This window comes from Apaloderma vittatum, unplaced genomic scaffold (genome assembly GCF_000703405.1).
Source record: "Apaloderma vittatum isolate BGI_N311 unplaced genomic scaffold, ASM70340v1 scaffold6180, whole genome shotgun sequence".
Lineage (NCBI taxonomy): Eukaryota > Metazoa > Chordata > Aves > Trogoniformes > Trogonidae > Apaloderma > Apaloderma vittatum.
The window spans coordinates 10,580-27,375 of record NW_009693935.1 but is presented as its reverse complement, the minus strand read 5'-3'; the positions used below and the strand labels follow the sequence as shown (position 1 = coordinate 27,375).

The window sequence follows — 16,796 nt, the reverse complement described above, 5'->3', positions numbered from 1 at the left end:
AAATTATTTTAAAGAAAACATGTAGTCCATAGACTATTGCACAGTATATCTGCAGAGTGTAATTTAATGTGCCCTTCTGTGAACTTTCATGCAGAAAATGTCAGTTACTTACATACCTCAACCATACAAGGTGTTGCCCTAACAATTCCATTTTCAAAAGGTTAGTGTGGGGGTTTTTTTGATAATGTGTAAATTATTAAGATAGCTTATTTGAAAGGTGGTGAAGGAGGTGAAAAGCCTGTGAGATGGAGAACTAAGATTTTTTAAAACTTTTTTCTTTTAAAATTCAGAGTACTTTTTAATAATGTAGTATCAGTGTCATGAGATAATTGAACAGTATCTTACCTATTAAAAACAAAACGCTCCTAACAGTAATATGAATTGCATGCTAAATCTATTCAATATAAGCCATCTATATAGTAACTATTCTTTTGCAGTTCTGCACATTTCATTTAATGTTTGGGGCCTTTTTTTTTTGCTATTATTGGTAGTACTTTATGTAAATCCAATTTAATTGATGCAGAAGCTTGTTTTCTTTTAAAGATTTTCTTGCTTCCTGTTTCTCTCTATTTCTCCATAAAGTCAGCAGCTTCTCTAAAGGCACCAACAGGGGAGATTACAGAATCTTCTTTTCACTGGCCATGAATTATGCCATTTAACTTTGAAGTAATCAAACTAGCATTGCCCATGTTCAGGAGATTAGATTGGAAAAATACTTCAAATAAGATAATCAGGGTGCTTTGTGATTGTTATTAATAATGTGAGAAGCGAAGTGACACTGGATTCTAAACTGCATAGAACAGATATTTTTCTCCTATCTTTTTCTGTAAAAAGTAGATTTTTTTTTCGCATGCCACTTATACAAACCCATAGTCTAGGGTTGTATTTACTGCAATTGTACTTGGATTTCACCTTGCATATTTCAGTGGGCACATATACTTCTGGTGCTGTGTTTTTTTTGAGATGGGGGTGGCAACAAAGGGGGTTTTTTTTCTCCTCCAAGTTGAGGATTGCCATACAGCTGTGAGACACCTTTAATTAAGTTGGACAAAGCTACATCAGATGGGCTGGTATCTGAGTGTGCTGTGAAGACAGCTGAGCTGTCGGTGCTGTAGTTTAATTAGAACTTTTAATATTTCATCCCTTACAACCCGAAGTGTGACCTGTCAAGCTGCTGAGAGGTTGCCCCTTCTTGACAGAGGTGCAGCTCTGAGCCCAGGACTGAGACGCACTTATATCCAATTCGTGTACAGTCACTTGGTGTTTCTGTTGTGTTTTCCTTCTTGATGTGTCTGCTGTGTGCAAGAGCAGGAAATCACAGATCTGTTAAAGGATATTTGGACTTGTATAATAGCTCATCACAAGCCAACCTTCATCTCCTGACCCTAATCTTTCAAGAGTGGTTAGAGAGCATCTAGCAGTTTTCCTCCCTGTAAGACTTGATTTATTAGTCAAGATTTAGAGGCAAAAGAGGCAGCTGGATATAGAACAGAGAGGCGAATTAGGGAATAGTTACGCAAGCTAGGTTGAGCTGACTTAATGTCTTTCCATGGCTAAACAGCAAAAGTCCTCTTCCTCCTGTCACATTTCTCCCTTCCCCAACTCCCCATTCTTCCTCCCATTGTCCCTAGAAGGTCCTGCAAAAGGTGGCAAGGAAGGAAGGACTGGGGTGGGAAAGGCAGATGGCAGTTGATGTGAATTCTCTGTAAAATACTCATTGTGCCTGGGACTGCTTTGTGTTGTCCTCCGCAGTTCCTTCTAGGGAGTGAGTATCATTAGAGTGTTAATTGCCCCATGCAAATACCCACTGAAATTGAGAGAGAAACACGTAGGACTAGTAGTTTTTCACATCTAGAATTTGCTATTAAGTATGTAAGCAGCATTCAACTTGTATTTGACAACTGGCTCCCCTCTTGGTGTTGATCGGAGCTGTGCATACCCTGCAGCTGGTGCACTGAACCGGAGCTACATTGCTCTTGTTTGATACAGTTCCCAGGGGACATGAAAATATTTCATACACAAAGCTGCTTGATCTCTAGCTCTATGTTTTTTGACACTGCCTTACTCTAGTCCAATTTCTTGGCATTAACAGAATACGTTTCTATGTTAAAGACCACCTGCATAAGTCAAAAGCCTTGTGTTGGTAGATCACAAGCCAAAGAAGCCAAAGTGCCCTTTTTTTTCTGTAATAAAGTTTCCTAACCTATAAATCTACAAATCATGATATGGAATCATGGAATGAAGCTCTTCAGTCGTTTCTCAGGGGAGGATAACCCTCTTGGAAAGCAAGGGTTGTGAATATATATTATAAAATCAACTGATTATTATCAGAAGAAATAAAATTTTTCAGATGGAGAGCAAAATCATTGTCCATAAGTAAAGAAGTAGATAAAATCTAAGTGTTTTTATTTATCTTTAGAAAAGTTTATCAGCCTTACTTATTTTGCCTTTACAAAGTCCATTAGGAAGTATATAAATAATGATTTTTCTGTCAGAATTCTACTAATTGCACTCCTCTGGGTATATAGTGTTTGCACTTTATCTGTCCTAAACCATTTTGCTATCAATGCACAGGGACACTAGTGATCCGCTATAATTTATAGCAGTGAGAGCTGAAATAATCTCTGCCCTATGTTTCTCACGTTGTAATGTGGTTTGTATGACAGTTAAACCAAGAAACCACAGCTGAGAAGCAGGACCCATTCTTAAACACACATGCAGTATGAGATGCAACTTCAGCAAAACATCCTGAAGGAATTACAAACAAAGAATGTATTGGAATAATACTGGTTATAAGTAAACCTCTCAGTTCAAGCTGATATTGATCAAGGAATGAAGGAAAATGATTTTTGAAATTAGTTATAAGAGTTGAACCAGTTAATTAAAAACAAATTTCTGCCTACACGTTGTGATCATAAATAAAACATCTCTAGAAATAAATTATAGTAAATGTAATACTAATTAATGAGTTTGTTATTTCATGTGCTGGAGGGAGACTTAAAAAACTTATGGGGAATTTAGAATTTGTCCTTAAAACTAAATTACATCATCAAAAAGACAAAAAAAGAATAGTCAATGAAAACAATGTAAGTCTTGCAATGCTAGATTACCATCTGGTGCATCCTTGAAAATATGAAACTGAAAATAGAAAACTCTAGTTCTGGCTCACCTTTCTGCCTTTTTTCCCAGCACTTTTTCAATGAAAATCTGGTTTTTTTGCTTGTCTGAAACACTTTTAACTTTTTTTGGTTTAATTTGCTGAGTTTTACCTGAAAATAATAAACCAATTAAAAGCCAATTTAAAGGCTAGTTTTTTACATCTCTTTATTCTATCATAGAATATATTAATTAGAGGTTTAATTTAGTGGTAAAAGAAAAAGATTTCATTTAAAATAGAGCAAGATGTTTGATATATAGAAAAGAATTATTTTACTTTCTTGGTGTTCTTCTAAAAATTGCATTTTTTTATTTACTTGTTAAGTTTTGGTGGGTAGCCTGAAAAAAACTCACTTATTCTCACAAGTCTAGTAAAAAAAAGAGGAAAAAGTGGCTTTACTAAATATTCTTTGTCTGACTGAATACAAATACTGCATACATAATTAATATCAAATTTGAGTTGTATCATTCTTTCTTTAATCTCTTTCTCTTGCTTTTTAATAATTTAATAAACTGTTTTACAAAATTTGTACTGAAGTGATAGTTCCTCTTTAAAGCAAACTTACCAGTTTGCAATCTACATATGCATTACAGATTCTGATTATTGCTTTCCTGGTTTTTAAAACACTAAGGGTTATGCTTCTCATTCCTGAATAACAATTACCATTACAAAGCAATAATAACCCTTTTTTTCCACCTCCTACTCTCTAGAGCTACAACTATAATGATCCTGTCAGGTACTACATGGTGCAAAAACCCAAAGAAAGAGCATCTCCTTTGGACCACGCCTCAGCATCCCGTCAACACCCCGCTCAAAATCTCCGTGGTAGAACCCTCAGCCAGCCTCAGCCAGACAAGTTCTTGCCAGAGTCAGAAATGGGGCTTGACCAAAAGACTCTGATGGCCGCGCTGCACACGTACATCACTCAGAACCTGTCAGCACAAAGCAATGATAAAAGCTCTCACAGCAGGCCTAAGGAGTCTCACGTTTCTGCTGGTAGATTCTACTCTTCGCAAGTCGATCCTTTTGGTGGAACTTTCACTGAAGAAAAAGTGGGAGGCTTTAAAATGAAGAAGCCGTTCCAGCCAAGACCTGTATCTGGAGTGCTGGGTCCAACCCCTGGGATGCAGAATCATAAATCTGCTTCCCAGGATGATCCAAAGGACCCTCTAACTGTAGTGGATGGTAAGGCTGATCCTTACTTATTTTAACTTACCTGAAGTTTCCCTCATGTTCACTGAACATTCTTGAAAAAAAAGAAAAAGAAGTTTAGACGTTCTGGTATATCTCCTACTATTGGCATATTTATATATCTACCGTAATACTCACAGTAATAATATTCAGCGTTCTAATTCTTTCCCTGCAAACATCTACCCACATTCTTCAACCCACCTTCCATATGCATGCAGAAATATATGGCACTCAGAAAGACGTAGCATTTATGTAACGTGTTATGTTTTCAAAGTATTTTACAAACAACGTGTAATTATGGGTATATCTTCGCTCTCAAATCTGTTTTTATATGTGCATCCTACACTATATATAGGTAATATAGAAAAGCCTGGTTCTGTTCCATTTCTCTGAATTTAATTAGAAATGCAAGGATCACGGGTAAAATTCAGAGTTAGACACAGAAATTAACACTGACAGATTAACACTGAAATATTGGCAAAGAACACAAAGAAAGAATGAGTCTGCAAATTATGTGGATAGGTGGACACAGAATAATCCAAGAATGTAGGGTTACATATAGTTGTGGCTGGATGTTCTGTAATGAACCACCCATTTGCTGGATTTTAATCTGGTTTTGCTAATGCTGTTTAACAATGACAAGATCCTGATTTCTTTTGTATGTGATAGTTTGACAAATGCTTAAATGAAGATGAAGTTTAGCATCGCATGGGATGCAATGATACACTTTAAACTCTGGTTTGCAAGACAAGATGGATCTTTGTGTCATGGCTAGGGATCAGGCAGAGTTTGGAAAATAGCTCTTATTCATCCGTCCCCCTGAGTTCCCTGATCTAGTTGAGAGGCATCCCTGCCCATGACAGGGAGGTTGGATTAAATGATCTCTAAGGTCCCTTCCAGCCTAGGCCATTCTATGATTCTATGATTCAATTTGTTATTTCTTAACTGACTATTGGTGTTATTCCAGTGGTAGAGAAGGCCTGAAAAATGAAAGAATTGATCCAAGCAGTTACATCTCTTGCACTGTAGTCACCACTATTCCAATGGATATTGGTAGGATATTGGTAGCATGTAAGCATGTTCCTTGGAATACCTTCTTTAGTTGTTACCATCCAGAAAGCTTAACATTTTTTGATTTATTTTGTGGTTTGTTTTGTTGTGGTTTTGCTTTTTTTTTAAAAAAGAGGAACAGAGAAATGTCAAAGTTGCAGCAGAGGAAAGATAATGCTTGCAATCTAAAGGATGCTCAGAAGTGAAAGCATTCTTGGTATGGTGCCCAGAGATAATAGGTTTCAAGGAACAAACTATGATGTAAAATCAAATCCAGGTGGCACTGTAAGTCTCTTGCACAGGTTAGACAATTTTGTTGCTAGACTCAAAACAAACTAGGCACATGCTGGTTTCATTATGCTCCAGCTGTTCCACTTCACCTTTCCTGGTAGGAGCCAACTGGGAGAAAAATGCTTAACACTTAGAGGGAATAACATGTTTCACAATTCATTGGGTTGTACTACTTTGACTTCACATACATAATGTGCCCTGTAGGAACTTCTTCCATTGCATTAGCTTCTAAATATTGTAGAGGCACAAAATTATGAATTGAATAAGAAATAATGTGGTTTCCTTTGTATTCTTGAGCCACTCAATAGTCTCATAAGAAAGTGGTGAGGATAGACCTCACTGTACTAATTTTTTAAAATGCTCTTCATTGGAATGGTGAAGATTTGGATTTGTATTTGCCAGGCTGACTGCACCGTCTTCACACTTTCAACCTTTCTGCAGTCTCTCTGGATCTTAAGGAATTTTGTATGCTTGCAGGTCAAGTTGTTTCTCTCTCGCAATCTAAATCACAGAATTGTTCAAAACCTGGAAAGTACAGGGCACGGTCACACCAGCTCAGTTCTCTGCTGCAGCTGATACAGGATTAGACAAAGGAACTTGACTGGGAGAACAATCCAGAAGCTACTGAGCAGATTAGCACTGAGAACTGCTGCAAAACAGTGGCAAGTAAACTAGGTAACAAGGCACCCTGAGGAAGAAATACAAGAGAAGGATATGTGGAGCTATTTTTCTATCAGGTTTAGAAACTGTTACCTCCAGGAGCAGTGTGATGTGTGGGGGTACTGCCTTTCTAGTCACTGTGTGTCACGGTTTAACTCAGCAGGCAGTTAAACACAACCCAGCCACTCACTCACCCTCCCCTTCACCAGTGAGAGGGGTTGAGAATTGGGAAATAAAAAAAGTAAAATTCATGGGTTGAGGTAAAGAGAGTTTAACAGGAAGGAAGAGGAAGGGGAAAAAAATAATGTTCAAAGAATTGGAATATACAAGTGATGCACAATGCAGTTGCTCACCACCTGCTGACCGATTCCAGAGCAGCAGCCCTGGCCAACTTTCACCTAGTTTACCTGCTAAGTATGATCTTAGGTGGTGTGTGATATTGCTTTAGTCAGTTGGGGTCAGCTGTCCTGGCTGTGTCCCCTCCCAGCTTCTTGTGCTCCCCCAGCCTCCTCACTGGTGGGGTGGTGTCAGGAGTCCTTGACTTAGTATAAACACTGCTCAGCAGCAACTAAACCCTTAGTGTGCTACTACTGTTATTCTCATCCTAAATCCAAAGTGCAGCAACTGTACCAGCTACTAGGAAGAAAATAGACTATCCCAGCTGAAACCAGGACACTGTGCAATAATGGAATCATTAATCTGTCTTCTGCACAAGTCATATTTAGAATTTGCCTCAGTTTTAAGTGATTTTTTCTAGGGCACTCATTTCTGGTATATTAAATAATGTAGAATACATCTCCCCATTGCTTTAGAAAGGTCACAAAATTAGTAATACAGATGTCTTTTTTTCAAAAAAAAATGTCAAACTTCCATGTTTATAGAGCTGAGATATTTTTGTACATACTCTGTCTTATGAAGCTATGGTCACCAGTCTGTATTTTGCCCAGCTGCCGAGGTTAGCTAATATGTGGTCAGTAGAAGAAGACACGTGGGGTAGAAGAAGATAGATCACCCTGTGGGACTGCCAGCAAAGTTGCTGCTGCCACACCATTTGGTCAGCAGGCAAGTTGGCTTTGGCAGTTCTGTCAGTGGAGTACGGAACATGATTTATATGCTGTACAATAAAAAGTTACTTTTCCTTGGTAAGCTGCTGTTGTTACCTACTAGGGGAATTGCATTGATAAAGCCGATATTAAAAATTACGTCACCTAAGATACAGGTGCCTTGACTGTGGCATCACGGTTCCAAGGCAACAGTGAAAGACAACTTGCTTTCTTCAGTTTGGAAGCTGGAGCTGAGTGAGAGATCTGTTTTCAGTACAACCCCTGTGAAACATGGCTGAGCATTGCTGATTCTATTTAGAAGGGATCATCAGGACATTATAAGGGCTGTGCACAGGTACGTGTGTGTTCAAGTACACACGCTGCTTAAGTGATGTGCCACTGCAGTACCTATCTGCTTTTTGATCTTTCTCCAACAATATTTTATGATTTTTAATAAATTCATCATAATTTCCTTAAATTACACAAAGGCATTTGTAAATAGATGCACTGATATTTATTTGTGCATCATCCTTATTCAATAATACGCAAATGACATACAAACAGCAAGTGCCACGGCAAGAAGTGGAAGCATCAACATGTAACATGAATGTGCATTAGCGTCATTATCAGTAAGCTCACGAAGTTAGCAACACTCTTTAGGTAGACTTCCATGTCATCAGTCTGTTATGGATGTTTTGGTGACTGTTCCTCCTAGCATATGGAAAACATGATGTTCCTTATACTTACTAGCTTTGGTTATTGCCTTTGGTCCTTGACATTTTGAGCCAAGCTTGTAGTTCAGTAAAGGTAGCATATAATGCCTCAGTTTTAGTAGTTTGGCAGAAGTATTTAGGAGTTCATTTGATGAGCTATGCCCAGGTGGCATTGCCCAGGGTAGGAAGAGCAGCATCAGAGGAGCAGGAGCTTCCTCTGTAACAGATTTATTTAATGAAGCAGAAGGACCTACAGTGAGTCTGTGAGTATTATCTGGAGTAGGGCCTGTGGCCCTACTTTCTCGTGTGATTCCCCACCCTGTTCACCCATTTCCATTTTGTTTGAATTTGACACTGCTTTGTTATTGACTATGCACCTGTGGAAGTAATCTGGAGAGATAAGACTTGGCTAAAATAACAAGTACGGAGAAAAGTTAGTTTGGAAAAAAGTGGAAATGATGAAGCGGTATTTGTTGTGTGTTGTTGAGTACCTCAGTAGTTGATCTTGACAGCTAGCTGTGAAACAACCAAAGTAAACAAAGATCTCCTAATGCTACATTAATATAGCTCTGTTAATTATATATGTACTGAAATATAATTATGTCTTATAATATGTCTTCGAATATTGGTGTTTTAGTTGAAAACTTTAAAGTTTTTTTTTTGGAACTAATGTATAGTCTATCTTTTCTTTGCGGACTTTATTAGCTCTGCCTCAATAATTTAGGTTTTTCTGTCAGGTTATTGTCTGATAGTTCCTAACCAGACACAAGACCTCTGCAGAAATCTGGAAGTGCTGGTATTTCCTACATTTTAATTTCCTGCATTGCTGCTACATGTACCACCTCCAAATGGCCATCTTCCAGGTAGCTGTCGTGCTTCTTGCAAAAGTTTCTTGAGCTCAGTTTGATCAAGTCTAGTGAAAACTTTTATTACAGTTTGATTTCATTTGCTTTTGTAGATTGCCTTGCTGAAGAAAAGCACTTGGCCATTATGTTTTTACTGTATTATTAGATTCATGTCAGAGGATGGATGCAATACAATGAAATGAGGTGTTCTTCAGCTTCCATCAAACTTGAGTCCCAATTTTGCTGCCTCCAAATATCTTGGCCTAGAGAGTTTGACATATATCGTGAGATTAAGTCTTTGACTCTTTGTTACTGAACACTTTCTTTGCTGTACAAAGCACTCTACTCTTTCTGTATGGTACTATAATCTTTGTTGTCCTCTTTTTTATTGATAGTCGCTCTTAAATGTGTTTAAAACTACACTTTTCAAAGTAAATTTCAAAAGTTCATAGCATACAACCTCAGCTGAATTTTATAATGAAATTAGTATAGTTTTGTAATGTAATTCTAATGGATTATTGGAAAGACATATCCTTTTAGCCTGGAAAAGTACACGAAGGAACCACCTTCTGTGTCAAAACCCTCTTTGAGTCCCAATAAACTTACTATTTAAGCTGCTTAAGTTATCTTGGTTTATATGGACTGATTAGTTTAGGGAAAATAAGATTAGTTTAGTTGGTGAAGTATGGGTCAGTCAGGTCAGAAAAACTAATCTCTACCTTTAGATGGCACTGAGAAGCAGAGGATCTTTAACTACTTTTTCCTCTTTCCTAGTCTATAACTACTTCTTCCTGCTTTGTGAAAAACAAAACCTCCTCTTTAGTCCTTTTTCTTGTAGTGTTTTCCTCTCTGCACACCTACTTTTTTAATTCATTTTTATGTAAGCCTGAAACCTGACAGCATAGTCCCAAAGTCTTGTTTGCAGATGATGATGATGATGAACATGGCCAACCACAGGGCTTAACAGAGAGAACATTACTATAAAGAAAAAGTTAGATATTGCCTTCAAACTGCTTATATATAAATTCATAAATTCAACAGGTTTAAAAGCAGTCCTTATATTCCTTTTTTTTTTTACACAATACACAGTACGCACGTGTAGGAGATTTCTTGCTTTCGTGCAAGAATGCGTGCTAAATTCCTGATCAGCGTGAATAAGGAGAACAGGGACTTGACTCAAAGTGGTTTTGGTATGCCAGAGTAAGCCCTGCATTCATACTTGAAGGAACATTAGGCTGAGTTTTGCAGAGTTGTGTAGAGTGGTGCTGAAGTGTATGTGCAATATATACAGTCAGAAAAGTACCTTCCCTGAAGAGCTGTTATGCTTTAACAGCTGTTGTCTTTTAACTCACCTTTAATATCCATTGTCTTTGAATTTCCTCATTTTTGAAACTTTTTTCTGCCCCCCCCCCCGAAATAACGTAGGTAACAGTAAAGTTCACTTTTGACAAAATGTATATTTTCCAAGAGAGATCAATGCTGTTTAGAAGATTTGTCCATTATATATCTGTGTATGTAATGGACATATATCTATACAATAATATCTATATAATAATTCAACTTTTTGATTGAAAGACAAAATATCTGTCTTGCTTGGTTTTTTTTTCCCCCAGAATTCTGTTAGCTATTTCCCTTGAAAAAAACAGTGCATCAGAGAAACCTGATCTCTAAAAAACAGTAGTGTTGTTGCACTATCTTAGTGCAGCTAAAATAAAGTTAAGCTACCTTAACACTTGGCTTCAGTATTTTGAGTCAGTTTAGAGTAGGAAACAATGCTCTTCTTGTAAAGAAGAAATGACAATTTTATACCCCTCTCTCTAGGACAACGTTCTGGGTTGTAGTGGCATACATTCCCCTGGTGCCTGACATAGGTTCACTTTGTCACGAACTCTAACATCTATTTACAACATCATGTTTTCTGTAAAGATGGCAGCCTGTATACACTCTTGGAAAACAGATGTTATCCATGAAGGAGAAGGAAAAGTGAAAGATATTTACAGATACAAGCACATATTCTTCACGTGTGCGGCTAAATCTTGTGCTTATGTTGTTTTGTGATCCAGAGACAATTATTAAAGATGTACTGAAGGACCTAGAGAAACACCAAGTGAATGTAGAGAATCTCAGCTCGACAGAACTGGATGAGATCGCTGATACTATCGCCAATGCAATTCAAACCGTTGGCATTCAGAAAGAAACAGAAGAGGATGCTGGAGGAACTAAAGATGACAAGACAGAGGCACAAATTAAGAAAGGAAATTCTCAAGGAAGGGCAGAGGTTCAGACTGGAGTAATGGAAAATAGTGCTAATATATCAGGTATTAATTCTAAGAGTTAAGTATGCAAGAAATAGCTGCCTTAATTTTCCTTTATTGTTCCACATTAGTGCTAGACAGTTAAAAAACAGTTTTAAAGAAGCAGAAGGAAAAGTTTGTTTATTTTTCCACAAAGGCTGCAGAATTTTACCTTTGTTGTTTCCTTTTTACAGCAGGTACTTTATTTACCAAAAGTGTATCTGTTTGTAAACCGATGGTCTTCAGGCTTCACAAACAAGATAAATCTATACACCAAATTATATTGAAATGCAAATTGCTTTATGCTGTGTGATCTAGCTTTTTCTTGAAAAGGAGATATTTAAGCAAAATTATAATAAAAAATAATTATACTATAGAATTTATATCAAAATATGTGGGTAAAAAAAGAATGATTTTCAGATAATCATTCTTTAATGTGCCACAATTACCTGCAGAAGACAGTCTTAGACAGGTACAGGTCAAAAACTACTTGTTCCCTTTCCTGCTTAGGGAAGTAAAAGTTATTACTGTTATTGCTTCTCTCTGGACACACGTTTTTCTGGCGATGCAGATTCAGAAGGTAATTGCCATTAATGACTTGATGCCACAGTGGGATACAAGTTACCACTCACCCATTCTTTATTTTGGGAATGTCTAGGACACTAAAACCTTATGCACTAAGTCATAAACAGAGATTTTAACTTACTGTCTTTTTGCATGGTAATATACTGAAATCCTTACTAGTTAGGGGTATTCTGGTTATTTTAATTGCCTAATTCTTTTTGTAGATTAAAAGTAGCAGACTTGAGGCTTTGCCCTGAATCATACTGGGAGAGATGAATAAGATTCAGTTCATGAACCAAAAAGCCAGCATTATTTGACTGAGGTTAATGATATGACTACACATTATCACTATAGTTAAACTGTAACATCTATTGAAATAAGTAATCTTCTACCACCAAAATATGTATATGTTGTATATATTTCCTTTTTCTTTAATGTAATGTCCATTCAGCTAGCTAAAGCCATTTTGTTTGTTTTTCTTAGATATTGATAAACTGATATGAAGATTTGACACTTAATTAGCAAAATAACACTATTACATTGGCTCTTGAAGTACTCTTTCTATTGATCTTGCATTAATTTACTATCAAAGTGGGGTTAGAATAACAATACTGATTTATACACTGCTCTTTACTATGCCCTTTCAGCTTTGATGTCTTAATGTTTAAATTGCTTGAAAAGAACACCACTACAGAGCAGCCTGTAAGTGTTGTTTGCTTCATATATGATGTTTTCCCTTCATAACTATGCATTTGTTCTTTTCATATCCTACAGACAATGAAGCGCCTGAAGCCAGTGTGAGGACTGATAAAGAGGTAATCAATGTTTTAAGAAAAGTATTCCATCTCAGAATATTGGGTTTATACACAGTGAAGGGCAAAACCACAGTTCTGAAAGATAAGACTTGTTTTATGTCTTGTGTGCATATAATCCAATATTACAGCATAGGCATATTATTATTGATGCATTGAAATATTAAATGAAGATTTATTTAAACCTTAACCAAAATGAGTTTTGAGGATCAAAAAACCAAAATCAAGCCATATTTTGACTTTCCTTCCTTCATAAATAGACAGAATTCATTACAGATCCCAAAGTTCATACAAATTCAGGCTGTTCCTCAGGTTTGTAGATTTTGGGTATTGATGTGTTCTTGAAAACACCCTTCTCTCACCTGTCCTTTGGCTCTTAGTTCTGGGCAAAGTAAACAGATAATCTGTCTAGATTTAGTTTCAGAAGCAGACGAATAAACACATTCCCTATGAGGGCTTTGTGGGAGGGTTCCAATTTTCCTCTCCCTTCATGGGATCTGTCATTCTTCCAAATCGTTGAGTATCAGAGGTATTTGAAAAGCTCTAGGCGTTGCATCTCATACCCAAGGTGGTAGCACCAAATTTGGGATTGTAATCCATATTACTTTTACAATATTCCTCGTGGATAACATCCTATAGATTTATGTCCAATATACAGCCGTTTTTGAGGTATATTCATCATTTATTTTCTGGACTGCATGGAAGAAATATTTTAAAAACTGCTGTGAAACTTCTCCTTCAAAAAACTAGCAGTGCAAAACTCATAAATAAGCAAATCCTCTTGTGTTCACAGTAAAGTCTCTTTAGTAGCTGCCCTTCTACAAAGCAAGGAAAACACACATGTGAACAAGGTGGCAGGAGCTTTAACCACCCACGTGAGATTCTTCAGGGAAAGAAGCACTGCTTTCACAATAGACTTACAGCAGATCCCATGTATAGATTTCTTATTGACAGTTTGAATAGAGGATGTGATAGAAAGGGATATATTGTGACACAGAACACAAAGTGCTCATTAGTTATTACTTCCTCTGAAATGCTTGGCTGCAGTAAACTTGTATAATGTAAGTAGCTAATCAATTGTTCCAGGTGTGTGTTTTGGCTTTAGCTCATTTGCTTATTCTTTTTGATTTATTAGACAAGGGGTTGTTTTCTGTGATCGTAAGTTTTGCTTACTGGATCACTTACAAACTGTTTGTCATAATTTCTAGAGATAAGTGAAATATGATTTGATGTAATATCTGATCTAGTCGAAGGTGCCCCTGCCTATGGCAGGGGAGTTGGAACTAGTTGATCTTTAAGGCCCCTTCCCACCCAAACTGTTCTGTAATTCTATGATCCTGTGATCTGTTCCCTTTCCTGTGTCACGGCTTATGGGTTGCAAGAGGTATGCATGTTTCCAGTCCCAACACTTGGGCATATTGTTGCATGTTTCTACTATTACTCCTTTTCATTATCTCATTTAATTGTCCATTTTTATTTTTATCAATACTTGAACACACAGACGCTTGAAAATGAACACTATGAAAATACTATCAGCATTTTCTTCTAGCTGTTCAAGACAGAAGAAAGTAACTGTTAACTGTAGAATGTAATTGGCGTTATTAACACTATTGAAAAACACGGTGGCATAACTTAATGCTCTTTAATTATTTCTGAATTAACATTATGTTCTTACATAATCTAGCAGTATTAAAAATAAGAGTTTGAAAGATTATATCCAGGTTTGGTTCCATATGACACTCCTGTGTTTAATTTTTAAAATAATAATATTCTTTTAATACAGGAGAACACTGCAAAACTAGTTAAGTTCTTGAATGAGAACGCATTACCTGAAAATATGCCTAAAGACCTTATACCTGAAGAATCTACTAAAACAGAAACCAAGAAATCTGAAGATACTGACTCTTCTTCCTCAGAAGAAGTAAATGCTGGTGTGGAAAATGTAAAAAGTGAGACTTTCTCAAGGGAACTCACAGCTGCAAAGGACGATGAATCTGACTCCAAAGACCCAAGTGAGACCAGCTACTGGATTAAGAACACTGTAATGCAACATGGAAACTCCTACGAAGAGCCTCAGAAAAATACAGGACAAGGCTTACAGCTTGAGGTGAAGTCTTCCGAGAAGAAAGAATACGGCTATATTGTGACAGTGAAAGAGTAAGTATTGCAGCCAATTTGAAAGGCATTTTTAACTGGAGAAGGAATAAAGTCATTGCACCTAATGAATGTATAAGAGGAAAATGCCACAGGCCAGATTTTTAATACATCTGAAAATGTCTGGAACCCGTTCTGTACTTTGATGAAAATACAAGAAAGCAGTTCCACTTTCTTAGAGTTGCCTTTCCTCCAATGCAGAAGATATTTAGTTTGTAGGTCTTTTGCTGAGACCTCTCTCTGTCTTCTCATGTTCCAGTGACCTTCCAATATGTCAGTAACTGTGTTTATGGTTAGGATGTGGGCTTTAAATATTTGACTTGAAAGTAGACTAAATATCAGTGCCTGAGTCATTCTTTCAAAAAATGACACACAATAATAAAGCACAATATTTTCTCTGTGGTTTGATTTTGATCTGAAAATAACACATATAGGAATCCAAACATCACATATGCAGCTAGTTTAGAAAGAAAGACCTAATGATTTCAGGTCATGTCACTAATGAATTTGACATTTAAAGCTATACTTTGAAAAGACAACTTTTTTCCCCTAGTGATATGCAATTACTGGAACATTTGGGAATTTAGGATGATGTGGGCACTTTTGCATCCTTTTACATTCCCCCCCGCTGAGAATGATGTTAGTGATCCTGACTCATCTTCTGTGAGAAACTAGGAATTTCTAGGCTGGGCTTGCAAATCTCTGTCCAGCATTATAGAAAGACTGAGTCAGAAACTTCTGTAGCATCGATTGATTCTTTTGACTGTCTCAAACTTATTATGGGATCGAAGGCAATAGGATTGTGGAGGATTCTTGTTTTTACCATGATATATTACTTTGAAATGTATGTGACTGCATATCAGAAACAGCTGCTTCTTTGCCTTCTCCCAGGGGCTACATTTGAGAAAGATGGGATCACGAAGAAAGGATGCCGTTTGGGGGGAAGAGATTTGATATGGTGCATGGAAGGACAGGCAGAAGAGAGTCAAAGCTGAGGCTTGTCAGCCTGCAAAGAGCATAGACAGAGAGAGACTTCTCAAAAAGTAGGGAAAACACCCACTCCTCAGAGATAATGGAAGGAATTTATTTCATAAGGACTCAGAGGTTACCCTGCAGAAAAAAATAATAATTACTTAGTGACTGGAACGGGAGTTACTGAAATAAAGGACTCACCGTGTGAGGGCATAGTGGGAATGAGAGTTATGTTTACAGATCCCTGCATTACTATCACATTCCATCCTGAGTTTTATTTTTACCATTTTAATGCTAAATTTTATTCACTTTCTAAAGAAAACCAGCTCTGGAGTTTGGAAAAGACATTTAGAGAGTTTTAGAGTGCTTACTTTAAGGAAGGTCCCAAACAATTTTAGGTCCTCAGACTTCTGTTAACTTCTCTGTGTGTCAGTAACCACAGTTAATCATTATTCAGTGATCAACTGCTTTGGATTTAATTAATCAGTTTTAAAGTGCTTTTACAATTGAACTTTTCAGTTGTTTTCTTGTAACATTCATTTTCATTGGCTTGTTCCTGTAGCAGTCTTACCATTCTCAAGGTGAGACTACTACAGGAAAAAGCCAGTTATTAGAGTATTCTTACAATTTTTTGTCTAGGTGGTATGTTAGTCCTTCAGGTAGGTTACATTTTGATTTAGTTTTGGCCAAGAGAACACTCCGGAGTCTCCTGTGTTTTTGAAATCAGTCTACCAGATATTGGTAGAATGTCCTGATTTAACCTCTTGGTTCCTGCCTATGAATGCTACAGGAAGCAGTAGAAGCTATTTTTAACCCAGCTCAGAACAACTTCCTCCAGGTCTTTTATCTCACATCAGTCTGGAAAGCACCTTTATATCCAACAGTATCTTAATGGCACCATCTCTTCTCTAAAAGCTTAGAGCTTTCACAGCTCTATGTAATGAAAAATGTTCTGACTTTTCAGTCTTCATAGCATGTAGATTCTTCACTGTGTCATCTGGTTTTCTTCTTAGCTAGTCCCCTACTGAATGAGTTTTCTGCAAATATCTA

At 37.0% G+C, this 16,796-nt stretch overlaps 1 protein-coding gene across 1 annotated transcript in view; it reads left to right on the top strand.

The window, feature by feature from the left end:
* LOC104271004 (receptor-type tyrosine-protein phosphatase N2-like) overlaps positions 1–14,777 on the top strand; it is a gene marked incomplete at both ends in the record, with an annotated part of 93,606 nt that extends 78,829 nt beyond the window's left edge. Inside the window, 4 exons of the mRNA XM_009865543.1 lie at positions 3,868–4,342; positions 11,014–11,268; positions 12,583–12,623; positions 14,404–14,777. Coding sequence (XP_009863845.1) covers positions 3,868–4,342; positions 11,014–11,268; positions 12,583–12,623; positions 14,404–14,777 — 1,145 coding nt within the window. The remainder of the gene's footprint in view (positions 1–3,867; positions 4,343–11,013; positions 11,269–12,582; positions 12,624–14,403) is intronic.
* Positions 14,778–16,796: the final 2,019 nt, after the last annotated feature.